This window comes from Ochlerotatus camptorhynchus, unplaced genomic scaffold (assembly GCF_037179485.1).
Source record: "Ochlerotatus camptorhynchus isolate MF236.1 unplaced genomic scaffold, CSIRO-AGI_Acam_v1.1 ptg000139l, whole genome shotgun sequence".
Taxonomy (NCBI): Eukaryota; Metazoa; Arthropoda; class Insecta; order Diptera; family Culicidae; genus Ochlerotatus; species Ochlerotatus camptorhynchus.
In genome coordinates, this window is record NW_027040629.1 from 1,612,931 (window position 1) to 1,631,733 (window position 18,803).

The following is an 18,803-nucleotide window of genomic DNA, read 5'->3' on the forward strand; positions in this document are numbered from 1 at the left end:
GGAACTAACATTCATTGTAATAGATTTTTGGTTTGCGTGTATGGAACCTCCAGCGTGGTAATACCATGCATTAACTGACTAGGCTATCTCAGGTCTTTGCTACACTAAGGTGGTTATTTTGCAAGTAGAGTGACTTGACGTGATTAATGATATTTAAATGATTTTGAAGAATCACTATCACTATCAGAATAACTTCTAACATACAAATGCTACAGTTAAGATAGCGTCAAATTAATATCTGTGAACGGTGAAAACAGGCGTATATTTCCAATCAGTATGTAATGGCAACAGAATATAATGATTTAAAATCTCAAACTAACGTCTAACGTTCAGCAGCTCAAATTTAATGCAAACATTTTGTTCTATCCTTCCAGAAAGAATATAGCACCTACCACGATGCATCGTCTTATCAGTGCCTACCCTGTGCCGAGGGGTGTGATTCCTGCCTAGATGCGTCCCCGTGCGTTGCTGCCCTCAACTGGACGATGAGAACCGGAATTTTGGTGCTGGCCTGCGCCGTAATTGGGTTGCTTCCACCGGCGGCCGTTTTTACCTTTCGCTATCAGCAAGTCAAGGTAAGTTTATTAGACATGCCATGAAAAGACAGACATAAAGTGATCCTTTTTCATCAAGCTTATGCTTATAGTGACTATGGGTGAAGTTTCATGAAAAATTATAAACCGAAGATTTGATCTCTCCTCGCTTCAACACAAAGAAGACTAAAATCTCCTCCAATTACAACCTGTCGCCGGAGGAATAGAGAGAGCGTGCCAAAAAAGAAAAGCATCGCCCACTTGTGCAGCAACTCGAGCAGTTAATTTCCGCTCTACTTTGGCGCTTTCTCCCGATGGCCTTTTCAATTTACTTAAAAGAGACTCATTTTAGCGCTTGATACTTTACACTTGATGCTTATCCAGCAGTGTCATTGAACGACCGTGTCACCGTAGATACTCTGAAGGAAGTTGTAAAAGAAGTTTAAGTTTAATTTCCAATGACATTTAAAGTAGTTTTCTTTCTTGGGATGTGCAAGTTGAGCCATGCGGTACATTATAAGAAATATTTTATAAGCGGTTGGATTCTTGTGAAATGGAAAATATTTAAACATTTCAAGCTTTCGAAATGAACGGGTCTAACAAATTTTGAAATCGACAAATTCCTCAACGAACATTTTGCATGGCATCGACAAACTTTAAGTTTTTATTTTTATTTAGTTGCACTTACAAATGCATTAATTATTACGTAGCAGATGCACCGACACTAGCGACTTATAAACAATAGTGCATTAGTGACAACACAACATGATCCCCCGTTCTTGTTCGCATTACTGACGGCAAATATCACCGCCAGCAAACCCACCGGGCACCGCGTGGAGGTAAGAATCGGAGTTAAGGTGTACAGAGGTCGCAAATCGCCGGTCAGGGCAGAACCCAACAACCATTGAAAGGCGTTCTTATGCACCTGCTTTACCCGGCTCCATCCACGCTGTGCGTCGCTCCGTTGCTGCTGTGTAAATGCTCGTTGGTAGTAGTATAGGATTATCAGATAAGTTATTGTTCTTGTTTCTTTCTCTCACCCATCAGTTAAATTTAATTTTATGTTTATGTGTTTGTAGTGTAGTGTCTGTATATTGTGCCTGTGTGGTTTCGATTTTCGTTTCAATGGTAGAGCATTTTGCGCTCCCACTAGTACAGCAAAATAGACATTTTGTCGGAAGACGACATGGATGTTTTGTCGGAAGACAATTCCAGTTTGTCACCCGATGACAAGAAGGGTTACAAACGTCTGTCACCCCAGAAATCAGATGATGCCATCCCTGGTTCGTCATCTCAGTCTGGCAATGAACAGGGACAGAAAAGCTCCCAATCACGAGCCTACCCAGAAGACTCGACTGGCCCATGCACACTTAGACATAAAAGATGAGACGTAAACAAACTTGTCATGTAATATTAAGTGCTCCGAGACTGAAAAGTTCGTTGCTCGACGAAAAGTACGTTTGATTGAGCTATATTTTGCGTCTGTTATGACTCAAATTTATGTCAAAACTGATGCTCGTATACAGGGTGATTCAGAATAACTGTCTCCGATTTCACAAATATGCAATTCTTAATGGGTAAATGGGTATATGTTCAAGTATTTTTATTTTAAAGTGTGTACCAATATCAGCTTTTACTGATAGTAGGATTTGAAATTTGATTCGTTTTAGATTTCAAACAGCCATGTACATAAAAATGGAGCATGTCATAAATCTGCATAAATTCGTGTCTTATCTTTTAGAAACTGAAATCTCTTCGAAAGAATGAAACATTTATGTTTCGCATTATTATAGAGGTAAAAAAGAACCTTGCGTGGAAAATTCGTTCAATATCAGAGCTTAGATGCATCGCCAGGACTTCAAAAGTGCAGAAAAAGCGTGCGTGTCAGCTGTGGTTCATTTTCGTGACAAATATGGCTGGCAATTAAAGGTAAAGCGAGAGAGATTTGAATTAAAGTATGCTAAGTTGAAGGTTATATGTGTAGTATATCTGGAATATACTGATATCAAAAAATCGTTATGACTATTTTTAAAAGTGACAGTTATTCCGAATCACCCTTTATGTCACTCTCAGAGCACCTAAAGTTACATGAATTTTTCTAAGTGTGTGGGTTGTCTACTCAAAGCCCCAAAAGAAACCTTTGAATTTAATGATCTACCGAAGCGGTTCTCGGCCGTGACCGAAATCTCGAAGGTTAAGGTACAATAAACTTCGTGTGTCCGTCTCTAACCTGAAACAAGCTAACGAAATGTTTGCATCCCAGCTCTTTACACTTGAGTATAGAGTGTACATCCCAGCTCGTAATGTGGAGATCGAAGGTGTGGTCACCGAAGCGAGTCTGACCCCCCGAGATCTTGGCGAAGCAAGCGGTTGGCCGTTTCAAGAACCCCTTGTTTCCCACGGTTTACTGGAAGTCAAGAAACTGGGCTCAGTATCTTTCAGCGAGGGTAAAAAGGGCTTTACCCCCACAGACTCGTTTCGGGTGACCTTTTCTGGTTCAGCCCTTCCTCACAACATGGAGTTGGGAAAAAATCGGCTACCTGTACGCTTGTTCGTTCCCCGGGTCATGAACTGGCAAAACTGCAAACAGTTGGGACATACGGCCTCCCACTGTGGCAGTAAGGCACGCTGCTCCAAATGCGGGGAGAAGCACGAGGATGGTGTGGTACCTCGATATTTCTGATCCTCTTAAAAGCGTTGTTCTGGCATTGACATTGAAGTGGCCCCTCCTTGCAGCAATCATTACCTTCGATGGATAATCTTCCCAACGAGGTCGGGGATTTGATCACTGTTCTACAGTGGAATTGTCGAAGTCTTATTCCTAAATTAGACTCATTTAAGTTCTTGGTTCACAATAATGATTGTGATGCATTGCTCTTTGTGAAACTTGGCTCTCTTCAGATATCGATCTTCCTTTTAATGATTTCAACATTATTCGACTGGATCGTGAGGATTCGCGTGGAGGAGGGGTACTTTTGGGGATCAAAAAGTGTCATTCCTTCTATAGAGTGAATTTTCAACAATTTCCAGGTGTTGAAGTTGTCGCATGTCAGGCTACCATTATAATGTAGCCCAGGTGTAGAAATTATTCAAAAAATCTGTAACAATTTGTCAAATTTTGAATGGATTGAACAACGTTATTTCTCATTTTTATTGCCAGATTTTTGCATGGAGAACTGATAATCCAAACTGAAATACTTCTTCATCGATTGGTCGCAAAAGAACATTTTGAATATTATTCATTTGAGTGGGTGTAGCCTTGCAGATATACATCGCTGTGCTTATTTTCTGGTCGTAACAGCATTAACAACTTTGCCATCAATCATGGTCATATGTAGCCTATATTCGACTCGGATCCGACGACCATTTATTTCGAATTCCGTTGTCCGAAGATTTTGGATCTTATTATCTACATGCTCTTTTTCTCTGAGGGTAACTTCAGTCGTCTAACTAACCAACTAAATTCGCACGGGTCGGCAGTATCTTGTTGAGGATGGTATAGGGTTATACACCACCGCTTTAATTTCACTCTTTTCTAACCAAAATATATATTGACAACTGGAGTAAACTAAGCACACAAAGTGCTTGTCTCAGAAAATGTTTTGTTTAAATTAATCACTTTTTGTTAATGCATACATACAGAAAATTTCCTTGTTGTTCAAGGATGAGTTAGATAATATCTGTTTCTATAATTCGTAATTTATCGTTCATAAATGAGAAGACAGGGTTAGTTTTTATATAGAAAAAGGCCAAACACGTGAACATTCAACGTGACCCTATTCACTCACTTATGAATTGGCGCTAACCAAACCTTCACTAATTTGTAGTACAGAGTCTAAGCTTTAAAAAATGCACTTGGTGCTGTGTCCCGGTTTGCCACCTTCTCCCCTATATGCATCTGAAATTAAGGAAGAATAAATGTAAAAAGTACTATTACTTTTAAAGGGATGATTTTAGCCACATACTACCTTGAGCAAAAACGTGTATTTGTATGTTATTTGTATAATTATAGAACATTGTTTACTTAAAAAACTTTTATAAAAAAAGTTAAACTTAAAAAACTCAATTTAAGGGGGTTTCCACCAAAAACGCTTCATATCTTCACAAGTATTCGTCATAAAAATTTAATGTCTTCAGCAAAGTTTCATATTTTTAGAAGCTCAAACTCGGCCGGTTCCAGGAACGTCTTTCCGTAGGAAACTTGCTTCCCCTTGGTGGGACCAGCAATGCACTGAGGTTTATCGTAATATGTCCGACGCGTTAAAGCTTTTCCGGAAACGTGGAACACCCGTACATTTCGAAGCGTATTCGGTTCTTGAACGCGAGCTCAAGAGCCTCATCAAAGCCAAGAAAAGCGGATACAGGCGGCAATTCGTGGACGGATTATCGCGCGAAAAGTCGATGAATACGCTGTGGAACACGGCGCGAGGGGTGTGTAACCGAGAGCGAGGAGTACTCGGATAGTTGGATTCACAAATTTGCGTGAAAAGTATGTCCTGATTCCGTGCCGGCACAGATGATTCCTCGCGAAACGACGAATTTGGTAGACGAGATCAGTCAGCCTCAGCGATGGAAATCAAACGAGCATGATTAGATTTCCACTTCATCGTCAACAGAGTTACTCGCAAACTGTACGCTTTACGACTAACAGTTAATCATCACCCGACATGATCAAACGTTGCTACAAAAGCAACCCACAGAAAATCAATCATCGAGGGATTGAGTCCTGCTCAGAAAAGTGAGTTACCTTTTTCGCTCACTACGTACACAAATCGCAACTCGTGTGTGTTTCACATGACGAGAGTGAGGTGTGAGAGTGAGTGTTCTTTTTGTATTTTGCTGCGTTTGTTGTTCATTAGCAGTGTGGGCTTGAAGATGCAAGGCACGGTTGCTAGCAGGCTGCAAGCAATAAGAAAAAAAAAATATATATAAGCGAATTCCCCGTCAATTCGGGGTTTCGTGTGTCGCGCGCACTGGTGCACTGCCGTATACAGACTATAGACTTAAAGCGAGATTCGCATGATAAGAATTCTGCATTTCCACTTGGGAGTTGGAAAATCAGTCGCGTTTTTCTGAATTAATACGATAACCTAACGTTGCACCTAGTGCGCTGTGTTCTCCGCTACACATTGCCTTATGCGTGACGACTACCGTGATAGTGTGCCAAAAATGTGGCCGAATTGAGGCCTTTTGATAGCCGGGTAGTCGGTCCATTGGTTCCGGTACTAGCCCGGAACGTTTCCCGGTGCACATTTTAACGAGCAAAATGCGCGATATGAAATGTGATTTTTTTTTCAGAGTTGTCCAATCCAAATCTCAATAAATTACCGGTATTCCTTATTTTCGAAAACAAATAACTGTCGAATTGTTTCGGATACATTGGGTTTATCATTTTTCTTCTTCTGCGGGGTTTCTTTGGATGGCACTGGCGGATCACGCTCCATATCACTGAATTTCTCTATTTTACCACTTATCACCAAACTGGACCGCGTAAAACGTTCCGCAATACAAACTACCGAGAAAACCGAATTTCACTACGCAAGCACCTTTGCCTCCGATCGCCAGATCTATCCGGCTTGACGATGACTATGCTACTGTACAGCAGTTCCTTTTCACACCACAGTAGGACGTAGAGAAGCCAAAACGGAAAGCTATAAAAAATCATGATCATCATGCCAATGATCATGATTTGAATACAGTTGCTCGTCCACTGTACATAATCCGAACAACCTTTTGTCCTAAACTGTACACATCGAGAACAACAGTTGGTAACTTGCATTGACGACAAGCATTGCATGGTATGCGAAACGAATCGTGAGTGCGCCTGTCAATGATTTGCTTTCGTCGTACTCTCTTGAGATCTCTGTTACTCACGGCTCTCAGTATTCCCTGTGTATTAGTGCTTAGGAGTAGGAAAGAATCGCTTGCTGTGGGAGTAGCAAAGAATCGCACAGTTGGTTTATACGTGTTCATTGATCGCTAGAAGCGATTTTCTTCCATCTGTCTGCCTTTTCAATCAATTCCATCTGTCAGCCTTTTTCAATGCTGGAGCTCTCACTCGTGCTCCTTTCGTGTGGCAACTCGGCTCCGGGGGCTGATAGAATCAAGTTCAACTTGTTGAAGAACCTCCCAGACGTCGCTAAGAGGCGCATGTTGAACTTGTTTGGTCAGTTTCTGAAGCTTAATATTGTTCCGGATGATTGGAGGCAAGTGAGAGTTATAGCCATTAAAAAGCCTGGAAAACCCGCGTTAGATCACAACTCGTATCGTCCCATTGCGATGTTATCGTGTATTCGAAAATTGTTGGAAAAAATGATCCTTTTTCGCCTGGACAAATGAGTTGAGATGAACCACCTACTCTCAGATACTCAATTTGGTTTCCGTAGGCGCAAGGGAACGAACGACTGTCTCGCGTTGCTTTCCACTGAAATTCAGTTGGCTTCTGTCTTCTTGGATATTAAGGGGGATTTTGATTCAGTATCGGTTGAAGTTCTTTCAGACAAACTCCACGCTTGTGGCCTTTCTCCATTAATTAATAACTTTTCGTACAATTTGCTGTCAGAGAAACATATGAGATTTTCTCATGGAAACTCTACAGCTTCTCGATTTAGTTATATGGGTCTCCCCCAGGGCTAATGTTTAAGCCCCCTTTTGTATAATTTCTATGTCAGAGAAATTGACAATTGTCTAAGCGAGAACTGCACGTTGAGACAACTTGCAGATGACGGCGTAGTGTCTGTCACAGGGCCCAAAGGAGTCGACCTGCAAGGACCCTTATAGGATACTTTAGACAATTTGTCTACTTGGGCTATCCCGCTAGGTATCGATTTGTCCTCGGAGAAAACTGAGTTGGTCGTTTTTTTCTAAGAAGCATAGCCCAGCACAACCTAAGTTTCAACTTTTTGGGTGAATCAATCACTTATTCTATGTCTTTCAAGTATCTGGTTCGATTCCAAATGCACCTGGAGATCCCACATTGAGTATCTGAGACGAAAATGCCAACAAAGGATCAATTTTTTCCGAACAATTACCGGAACGTGGTGGGGAGCCCATCCGCAAGATCTTCTAACGTTGTACCGGACAACGATTTTATTGGTTTTAGAGTACGGTAGTTTTTGCTTCCAGTCGCCGGCTACAACTCACATCATCAAACTGGAACGGATCCAGTATCTTTGTCTTCGTATCACGTAAGGATGCATGCACTCCATTCATACGATGAGTCTTGAAGTGTTGGCGGGCATGTATCTCTCTGATCGGTTTTCGGAATTGTCCCTCAGGCTCAGGTTGTGAAGTAATGAACCCACTGGTAATCGAAAACTTTGAGAAGCTTCTTGAGCTAAACCCTCAAACTCGTTTAATGTCATTGAACTACGTATACATAACACAGGATGTCAGCCCCCAGCTTAGTCCTCATCATGTATGCTTCTCCTACTTCGGCAATTCAGTTAGTTTTGATTTATCTGTGATGCAAGAAATTCGCGGAATCCCAGAACATCATCGTTCCATGATTGTTCCGTCAATTTTCGCTGCAAAGTTTGGCCAAGTTGATTCCGCAAAATCGTTCTTCATAGATGGATCACAAATACAGGCGTCCGCTGGTTTTGGTAATTATAACGAATTTCAAAAATGGGACACAAACAAGTACAGGAATATTTGGCCCAGGGACATTGTCCAACAGTGTTTCAAGCGGAGATCATGGCCATACTTGAATGTGTAAGTGTTTGCCAAAGGAGAAAATATAGATGTGCAAATATCTGTATTTTTTCTGACAGTCAAGCAGCAATTTGTAAGCACGCAGCGCTTTTAGTACATCAAAGATTGTCTGGGAATGTATTCTCTTGTTGCGATAGCTGTGCCAACAGAACTCAGTAAAACTGTATTGGGTTCCTGAACACTGTGGCGTTGAAGGGAATGAAAGGGCAGACGATCTCGCAAAATTAGGTTCCAATTCACAGTTTATTGGCCCAGAACCATAATGTGGAATATCAACCTTTACGGTAAAAATGGAACTCAAACGCTAGGAAAAACAAAGGGTGACATCCAACTGGATGGCCGTCACGAAGTGCAACCAGTCGAAAAGATTTATAACTCCAAATGTAACACATACCAAAAAGCTCTTGGAGCTCAATAAACGAGCTCTTAGTATATACACTGGCCTAGTACCTGGGCACTGTTCGAGTAGATATCATTTGCAGGGAATCAAGAAAATGCTATCTTCCGATGGTTACCAACGATAAAAATACTAGTAAACGAAATCTTGATCAATGTACAGTAAGATCATGGATTATCATTTGTGTTAAACATCATGATCAGCAACAAAAACTTTAATCTACTGATGTGATACTAATCACTTTGAAATGTATCTCTAAATCTAGGAACTTGCTGTCTTCGGAAATGTTGTTCTATTGGTCAAATTTGGATATTTTTGGAATCGGGATGACACATATTATGTTAACAATCAATGTAGGCTGCCATTTTTAAATCGTCATCTCGACCGTTGCTTTCGGAAAAACAAAATGGTCAAATACTCGTGTAGATGTCGAAAAGCGATGTCCACCGCCATTTTGGAATTCAATTTGGCGGCCTTTGATTTTTGATAAAACAGTCAAATAAACTAATCAAAATGGTGGCTGAAATCGATTTTCGACATCTACACGTCATCCCGGTTTCAAAAATACCAATATTGTAGAGTACAGTTGTTTCTAAATACCAATAGCCACCATTTTGGATTCCCAAATAGCGGCAGATATTAATTTTTTACATCTGCATGTCATCCCTGTTCCGATAATACCCATATTGACAGTTTTTCTGAAATCGATGGCCACCATCTTGGATTTCAAAATGACGGCAAACATTGATTTTTGATCTCTCTACGTCATCCCCATTCCGAAAATACCCATATTAGCCTAGTCTTACATGGGGAATTTTCATTAACGACAGCTGATGATGATGATCAGAGATTATCGCTATTTCATATAATTATGATCTGTTACACAAATGATAACCGCATGTATTACCCATTGTACTAATCATGAGTGTAACCAAAATGAGAATGCCATTATCTTTATCTAAATCGTAGATTTTGATTCCCTGATCATTTGAACATTGGTCGGGTTAAGAGCGATATCTGCCTTTTCTATAGCACAGAACGTGAATCCTCGGAACATCTGCTCTGCTGTTGTAGTGCATTAACACATTTCTTAGTAGTGTTATTTTACAACCTAGAGGAATTTGGTCGGCTAATCCTGGTAAGGTAGTTGGTTTCATAAACCATATTATACATGACTGGGAAAGAACGTGTCCAGGCAATTAGATGTCCACTCATTAAATGTTGGTCAGCTTGCATGTTACGAACAGTAAACAGGAGTACCCTAAAAAAATCAAATAATGGACGCAGTGGTTCAATCGCACAAAAAAAAAACGTAAAGATAATAATAACACTAGTTTACAGCATTTTTGAACTCGGTAAGGTGAAAATCATTTCCAATGCAAAATCCTACGCTGAATTCAATGCCGTGGTCAGAAAAAATTAAAGTAGAGCCATTTTTGAGATATACAAAAATTTTGATTTTTTGAATTTTGGACAAAAGTACGATTACTAAAATGTCAATATCTTTGGAACTAGTGCACAAATTTTAAATCTTTTTTTATGAAAATGAAGCTAAATAAATTTGCTATCGTTCACTTGAATATTATGTCTTAATTAAAAATTTAATTTTGAAATCATTAAAAAATTTGCAGCATTTTTTTTTTCCTGCGAATTTTCCATAAAAATCTTGTTTTAATCAACATTTTTAATGGGATAAAAAGATTCAAAAAATCATTCCATAATTTATTCTTAAAGTCCATTCAAAACCGGAGAAAATGAGCCTTTAATGGATGAAATCGGTTGGAAATTGTCGAAGTTATGAGCATTTTTGTAAAACACTTAAAAATGTTGCTGAAATACAACAGCTTTAGAGTTCCTTTTCTAGGTGTCGTTGTAAGCATCCAAATCGCATGTAAAGTTTTCATGGGAGATTCTTTTCTCTACACATCAATTTGATTAAGGCATATCAGGATTTAAAACCGAGTTGATACAAAAGAAATTTATTTAGGTTTTATTAAAAATGATTGAGAATCGAATGACTTTGTCTTCGATGTTTTGAACTTGTTTCTCGAATCAGAAACCAACAATAGTCACCCATCATTGCTTCATCCCAAAACCCTTGGTAACGACGTTCCATCATCTTCATTTGTTGGTGAAAACGTTCGCCGTGCTCATCACTCTCGTCACCAAGATTTTTCGGGAAAAAATCCATGTGAGAATGTAGGAAATGTATCTTCAAAGACATATTCACACCTGTGTTCAGTGAAATAAAAGGATTTGAAATTAATTATATGTAACAAACACAATATTTTTGGCCGGCGCCGGTGGTGTAGTGGTAAGCGTGACTGCTTTCTCACCCCAATGGGTCTGGGTTCAATCCCAGCCGAGGTCGGTGGGATTTTTCTGAGGCATAAAAATCTCTGGTCACGTCTTCCTTCGGAAGGGAAGTAAAGCCGTTGGTCTCGCCCCATGTATGTGTGTTGAATGGGTGCGATATCCTACGCAGGTGTGGAAGCTGCCTTCCTGCACATTCGATTGCTGTCAATGGATGTCAATCGATGTCCGTCGGTGATTGGCACTAGATTGCGGAACAGAGACCGACGTTAAATAAAGGAAAAGAAAAAAACACAATATTTTTGATTTATACCTATTTTCTCATAATTTTTGAGCAATTCATCGACGGCTTCCTCATAATCTGGGCTTCTGAAATTTCCTAAAAAGGTTGTGACAACACGCTGGAACGATTTCGACGCTTCTTCCTCATATGGTGTCAAAACTGTATTGAATGCGGAATCATTGAGCAGTTTTTTGATCTGTGGGCCAACAAATACACCTTCGTTTATCTTTGCGTCAGATAAATTTGGAAATACTGATTTCAAGTACTGGAATGCTGGCCCTTTTTTTTGCAACGCTTGACTAAATTTTTGAATAGCCCAAGTTTTATATGTAGTGGTGGAAGTATTAGGGTAACCAACTTGAATTGGACCCCTACATATTTTGGACCCTTTTCATATATTTTCCTCGCTCACTGTCTAGTTGCTTCAAATTCATCTGGGTTGATGTTGTAATTACATTCTTTCAATTACTTGCTATGTCTCAAGATCATTAGTTCACCTCAAATTGCTTACAATTGCTCAATTTATGCAGTTTTAGAAAATGTTATCGAAAAAGTTTCATGTTTCGACGTTTGTCAAGAGGAATCGGCGTTAGTGTACTTGTTTTAAATTTGTTCTAAAACATACAATTCAATGTTTTTTTTTATCAAATCAGTTTATCTGACTTTGGAAGATGTATTTCATGTTTTTATAAAGATTTCACCTTAAGATTTTATTTAAAAAGTATTAAATAAAAAGTGTCCAAAAAAGATCGTAAAAAATGTTACCAACTTATTTTGGACACTTATCAAATGAGAATCATCGAAAGAGCGACAAAAAAAATTCCGGCTGGTCGATCGTGCTATTATCTCAGATTTCTGATTAAATTGGTAAGTAAATCAATCAAAATTATATGAATTCATTGTTTTTAAATATATTTCTTGTTTATCAGGCGATTCAAAATGGGAAAAACGGCAAAACACGTAGAGTGGTCCACTCTGAGTTTTCCTAGTTTTCCTAGTTCCTAGTTTTCCACAAAAGTTTTCCTATCTCCCAAACGCATTTAACTAAGGGGTTGTTCATAAACTACGTAGACGCTTTAGGGGGGTGGAGCGCTTGGCAGATGTCTACGGTCCATACAATTTTTTAAATTTTGTGTTTGAGACTGTCTTCTATGGAAAGGGGGGGGGGGGGTTGAAATCTCTCAAAAACCGTCTACGTAGTTTATGAACAGCCCATACAAAAAATAATATGGACTGCAAGCATAGAGTCAGGTCTCCGTATTAAGGTTTACTTCTGAATGATTTTTTTTTATGGTATGATCAGTTGTTTCCTTATGTTATATTATATTTCCTCCGTTACTCGCGCCAACTTTTGTAACACGAGTACTCACGCGTTGTACTTTGTACAACAGTGTGAGTTTTCCATTTCCATTTTGCAGCCGAGCTACCAATCGATCTGAAATCAACGAGTATTCCTCAAAAAACTTGCAAAGTTGTTCAGGAAGTCAAGGCCTTTTTGCTGGTGGACTTAAGTTCAGAGTTTTCTCACTTTGCAACGCTAGTATACATGAGGAATTCTCGCATATAAAATATCTCTAGATCCTGACCAGACAGAAAGTTACTGTCTTCGGCAAAGTTGTTCAGAATGTTAGGATCTTTTCGTTGGTGTACAGTAATTCAGAATTTTCCCTTTACGTGGCACTAGTATGCGGGTCATTCAGAGATATTTTATATGCAAGGATTTCACGTGTCTTTCAACGTCACCTAGTGAGAAAATTATGTACTTTCCACCAACGATAGGGTTTGATCTCCTGGACAACTTTGCCGATTACTGTACATTTTTAGCAGGTCTTGAGATATATTATATGCGAGAATTGCACGTATATACTAGTACCATGAAGTGAAATATTCTGAACTACCATCCACTAGCTAAAAGGCCTTGATCCCCTGAACAACTTTGCCCAAGACAGTAACATTCTATCTTGTCATGCTCTCTAGATATTTTATATGAGAGAATTTAACGTGTATACTAGAACTACATAGTGAGAAAATTCTTAACTATTCTACACCAAGCAATAGGCTTTGACCTCCTGAACAACTTTTTCAAAGACAGTAACTTTCTATTTGGTCAGGATCTCGAGATATATCATATGTGAGAAGTGTATATGTATACAAACGCCACGTGGTGAGAAAATTCTGAACTATTGTCTACTAGTCGAAAAGTCTTGACCCCCTGAACAAGTTTACCCAATACAGTAACTTTCTAGCTGGTCAAGAACTCGAGCTATTGTATATGCGAGAATTACACGTTTATACTAGCGCCTCGTAGTGTGAAATTTCTGAACTACTCCACCAACGAAAAGAGCTTGACTTCCTGAACAACTTTGCTAAAGGCATTTACTTTCTATCTGGTCAGGATCTAGAGATATTTTATACACGAGAATTTCACATGTATACTAGCACCACGAAGTGAGATAATTCTGAACTATTGTACACTAAGAAATAGGCTTTGACCTTCTGAACAACTTTGCCGAAGACAGTAACTTTCTATCTGGTCAGGATCTCGAGATATTCCATGTTGTAACCAATTAAGTCAATCCCACGTAGTATGGACACCGTTCACGCGGTTTCCATTTACATTTTCTCTATTATCCGCATTTTGGGGGTTAATTGTAATCAAAGTTTAGCTTTTTTAGTTCAAAACAAGTTTTTTGAGGAATACAAGTTGGTTTCAGATCGATTGGCAGCAACAAAATGGCAATGGAAAACTCATATGTGTTGTACAAAGTACAACAGCGCGAGTAACGGGGGGTTAACTTTTATGCATACCGTAAAACGGGGTGTAATTGATCAGCGAGGCAAAATTGATCGCTGAAATTTCTCGTGATATTTTTTCATGTGTAACATGTTTTTCGTTACTAAGCGTACGAATGTATCTTTGTATACATTGTAAAAATATTATGCATAAGTACAATATTGGGTATACTCAGCGATCAAATTCACCCCGCTGATCAATTTCACCCCGTTTTACGGCACTTTCTTTGAAAATTTTCCCACCTAGACGGACCTAACAAATGCGAGATAGGAAGAAGTGACCGTCGTAATTAATTTTAGGCTCATAGGTTGCAAGAACTTCAGCATGTCCAAAATATATTCGTTCCCATTCAGTGTGTCCAAAATATATTATGGACCCTGTCCAAAATCAAGTGGAAGGGTCCAAAATATGTGAATATCATGATGTGAAAAGAATTATTTTTCGAGTATATATCAATAAATAAAACATCTAGTGACATTTTACATCCAAGATGAGTAGCTTTCGAACACAACCGCATGTAAATTGCATAATAATAATAAACAAATAATATTATTTTGACATAAACGTGATCTCACTTCCTCTAGGGGTCCAAAATCAGTTGGTTACCCTATGCGTTCTTTTACCACAAGAGGATCATTTTTAACGTTGTCTTTACCAATTGTGAAATTATCCCGTTTTGGCCAATCTTTTCGGACGTAGTGTTCCTTACGAGCTCGACTGTCCCATTTACACAAAAAACACATATATTTTGTGTATCCCTGTTGCAATCCAGTCAACATGGCAACCACTTTAAGATCGGAACAAATTTTCCAATTGTGTTGATTGTAATTTATCAAATTGAGCAATAGAGCCATTGATTCATACGTTTCCTTCATATTAACGGCATGAGCTAATGGAATAGAAGGCTTCTCATTCCCTTGATGCAGTAAAACGGCTTTCAAGCTCAACTTGCTGCTATCAATGAATAAACGCCATTCAGCTGGATCATATGGCTCACCAAACTCTTCAAACAAGCCGTTTACGTCATGGCAAAAACATGCCTTGTCCTTTGTAGAATAATATTTGTCAAATTTCTTGTGACGATTCCTGTGACAAGAAATTTTGACCTCCTTGCTCAGCATGTTGTGTTCTTTCAAGCGTGATGCCAGCAATTCGGATTTCTCCTTCGATAAGTCGAGATCTCGCACCAAATCATTAAATTCGGATTGTGTAAACAGTTTTGGGTTTCTTTCCAATTCCACCTCGAAGTCTTCCTCGCATTCCTCCTTGAATTCCTCCTCACTTTTTGTAACGGTCGATTCAACAGAGGGCGCTCGTTTCCGCTTTGGATAAACAGGATACGGGACCGAACTTGAATGTGGAACAGGTTTTGTCATAGAAGCCACTTGTGGATACTCAACTGTTTTGTGACGTCCTTGTTGCTTAACTTTTGTCAAGCAGAAATAACAATCCGTTGCATGACAAAACGGTCGACGCCATATGGTGGGTATGTCAAAGGACAAATAGCGACTGACAGATAACAAATAAGTGAGTTAGTAAGTAAGACATTAACACTTATCAAAAATAGATGATGTCGATCAGGAAAGAACAAAGCACTACCATGCTGTACATAAATTGTTTATATGAAAGTTATTCAAAAAATCAATTTACCTTGCGCCTGACATCCACCTAGCCAAGCACGTTTTGCACGAACTACATAATACTTTTGGAATCCACGGTTCGTCAAAGTCTCCAGGATAAATTTTAAAATAAAGCCTGTATGCAGTTTGCAACGAAGCAGTGAAATTGACCGATTTTGTAAATATATAGTTGCCACACGCGTAAGAAAACTTTTGAGGATTATTTTTACACTTGAATTCACGTTTTGTCGTATACATCGTTAAGCAATGGTAAAGAAAGAAAGCTGTCAAATTGAGTTGGTTGCGTTAGGTTCTCGCCGAGCGGTCTCACAAACACTAGCGTAAATTATATTGTTGAAAATATCCCATTTAATTTTGCGTGACAGCTGGTAGTGTTAGTGAAATGCACCGTATGCGTACACGTCCGCAGAAAGGCTTACTGGAAGTGGTGCATGAACCTAGGAGCGGGACAACGGCCAATCTTGGAACATTCAATTTCCATGATTTTACAAAAAATTTCATAACTTCGACAATTTCCAACCGATTTCATCCATTAAAGGCTCATTTTCTCCAGTTTTTAATGGAATTTAAGAATAAATTATGGAATGATTTTTTGAATCTTTTAATCCCATTAAAAATGTTGATTAAAACAAGATTTTTATGGAATATTCGCAGGAAAAATAAAAAATAAATGCTATAAATTTTTAAATGACTTCAAAATTAAATTTTTAATTAAGACATAATATTCGAGTGAACGATAGCAAATTTATTTAGCTTCACTTTCATAAGAAAAGATTTAAAATTGGTGCACTAGTTCCAAAGATATTGACATTTTAGTAATCGTACTTTTGTCCAAAATTCAAAAAATCAAAATTTTTGTATATCTCAAAAATGGCTCTACTTTATTTTTTTCTGACCACGGCATTGAATTCAGCGCAGGATTTTGCATTAGAAACGTTGGTCAACCACTAAAGTTCACACTTTTTATGTTGTTTTGTAAACTAGTGTAATAGGAATTATTTGAATTCACTTCAATTTATCCTGGATGTTGATCTCCTGACAGAATCTGCCAGCTCCCTGCGAATGCTTTTTTCCAACTTTCTCTGGAAGTTTTTATTGCTGGGAGTTCTCCGAAGTTCGTTCAAACCTGTCAAAAAAGTATCCTCTTGATTGATGTTATTGATAGAACTCTGTTATCATCGAAAATATGCATTTAGCATACCTATTTTAGCTGCTTCCAAGGAAGCTATAGCTTATCCATAACTGGAATACATCATTCATGGTAAAATTCACGGAAATCGTTTCCCTTGGACGTCACAATGGTTAAATATTAAAATTTCAGATAAAATTATATTTTTTCCCTTATGTCATTTTTACAACCCCCAAAATCCTGGCTACACCAATGCATTGTAGAAAAAAATCCATCTCAAATTCAAATAGCAGTGGCTTGAAAATGTCATAAAAACACCGACCATAATAAACTGTCTCTCAAACCACATGCATGGGTTTCCCCGGAATCCGTACCAACAGTGATGACTTACTCCGAACAGACTGAGCTCTGTCACTAAATGTGCTAGGATGAAGCTGCCCCATTAATTTTGCTGCTACTCAGTCAGAGCAGCCTTGAAACTGCAACCAGAAATGATTAACTATTCCCCAGAAACGAGCTGCATCTACGAAGGCACACCGCATAGGGTGGAATCATAACTTCCATGTGGACCACCACCGCGCGGTCGTCGTGATTTGCGAGCACACGCTAGGCTGAGATTTTGCATATCTGCTGCAGTCCGGGAAGCTTGATGCAGAAGACCGTGCAAAGAATGTCGTGGTACCTTTTGTACTCCCTGCAGTTGCTGCAGTCTTTTTGCCCTTTTTATTCGACCACTATGAACTAGAGTTTCAAAATGGGTTCTAACATAGCAAGGAAAGTAAGAAAGAGAAAAAAATGCTAAGCGTTTTTGCTGATAATTGCACGGCCACGAAAAAAACGTAGAACCGTGACCAAGTAGCCAGACCAGGCGTTGAGCCTTGTTCCTAAGCCTCTGGAAGGAATGGGAAGTGAAGTGAGTTCGCCAAGGGGTTGAAGTGAAACACGAGAATTAATTGCACTTTGCGCTTGCTTTTCTTAACGTGGTGGGAAAAAGAATTTGTAGCCCTATTACTTCTGGTAATAAAGTTTTCCGAATAAACCTTTATTCTCATTACGGCCAAAGCGAGGAAAAATATGCCTAGGTTGCAATTGTTAACACAAGTCGTTAGCTAGCTTAGCGTGCTGGAGTAGAAGTCTAAGTTTGTCAGTTGTGGCAGGAAATTGCACCCCAAACGGAACAGCAGAAGGAGCTGGGCTGGGATTGCCTTGTGGGCACGAAAACTCTCGCCCCGGCAGTGCTGGCGAATTTGACGGCTCAGTTGTGCTCATTAGGCGTTGACCAAGTGTCAGGAACTGTCTTGGTTTTAACATCGGTACAAACTATGCTGCCCTTGGGGTGTTTCGATAAGGAAGAGAGGAAAACTTTTCGTACCGGCATGAAAACCCCTAATTTGATTTTAATTACGGATATTTTAATTTGCAACAAACGCTAATGAAGTGGTTTATGAAGGAAGGCTCCGACTTACGATGAAACCGACAAACGTGACTATGAGCTAGCGTGTTACTTTTTAAAGCTGAATTAAACGGTCCTTACGAGAGCTGTATTTTCATTATCGCTTTAATTGAGTGGATGGAAGAATCCGAATTTTTTTATAGCGCCGTTGACATTAATCAACCGCTTGGGACGGCCTCTTTTTTTTATAGCTCGGCATCGTGAGGTCGAAATGAAGAAAAAAGCAATATGTATTTATATACCAGACAACGGAAATATTTTGACGAAATCGGACACTGATTGTAAATCAGAATCGGATGGAATCATTTGAGTCACGCTCATAGGATATGAATGATATGATATGAATGTCACACAACAGAAGCGAGGGGAGATCACATTGTATAAACATTAAAACTAAGGTTATTCAAATCTCAAGAAATTATAATTTAAATTATTTTTTTAAATGTTTTACAGGTTGTTCGTGCTGCGAGTCCAGCCTTACTTCGTGTCATCGCCCTTGGAGCATTTTGTATATATTGCACGGTAAGTAAATCTTAAATGAAATTAAT

At 39.0% G+C, this 18,803-nt stretch overlaps 1 protein-coding gene across 1 annotated transcript in view; it reads left to right on the forward strand.

The window, feature by feature from the left end:
* Positions 1–18,803, forward strand: part of LOC135700600 (uncharacterized) — a 521,944-nt gene that overhangs the window by 337,555 nt on the left and 165,586 nt on the right. The window contains exons 7-8 of the mRNA XM_065221136.1: positions 375–575; positions 18,709–18,777. Of these exons, the coding sequence (XP_065077208.1) occupies positions 375–575; positions 18,709–18,777 (270 nt within the window). The remainder of the gene's footprint in view (positions 1–374; positions 576–18,708; positions 18,778–18,803) is intronic.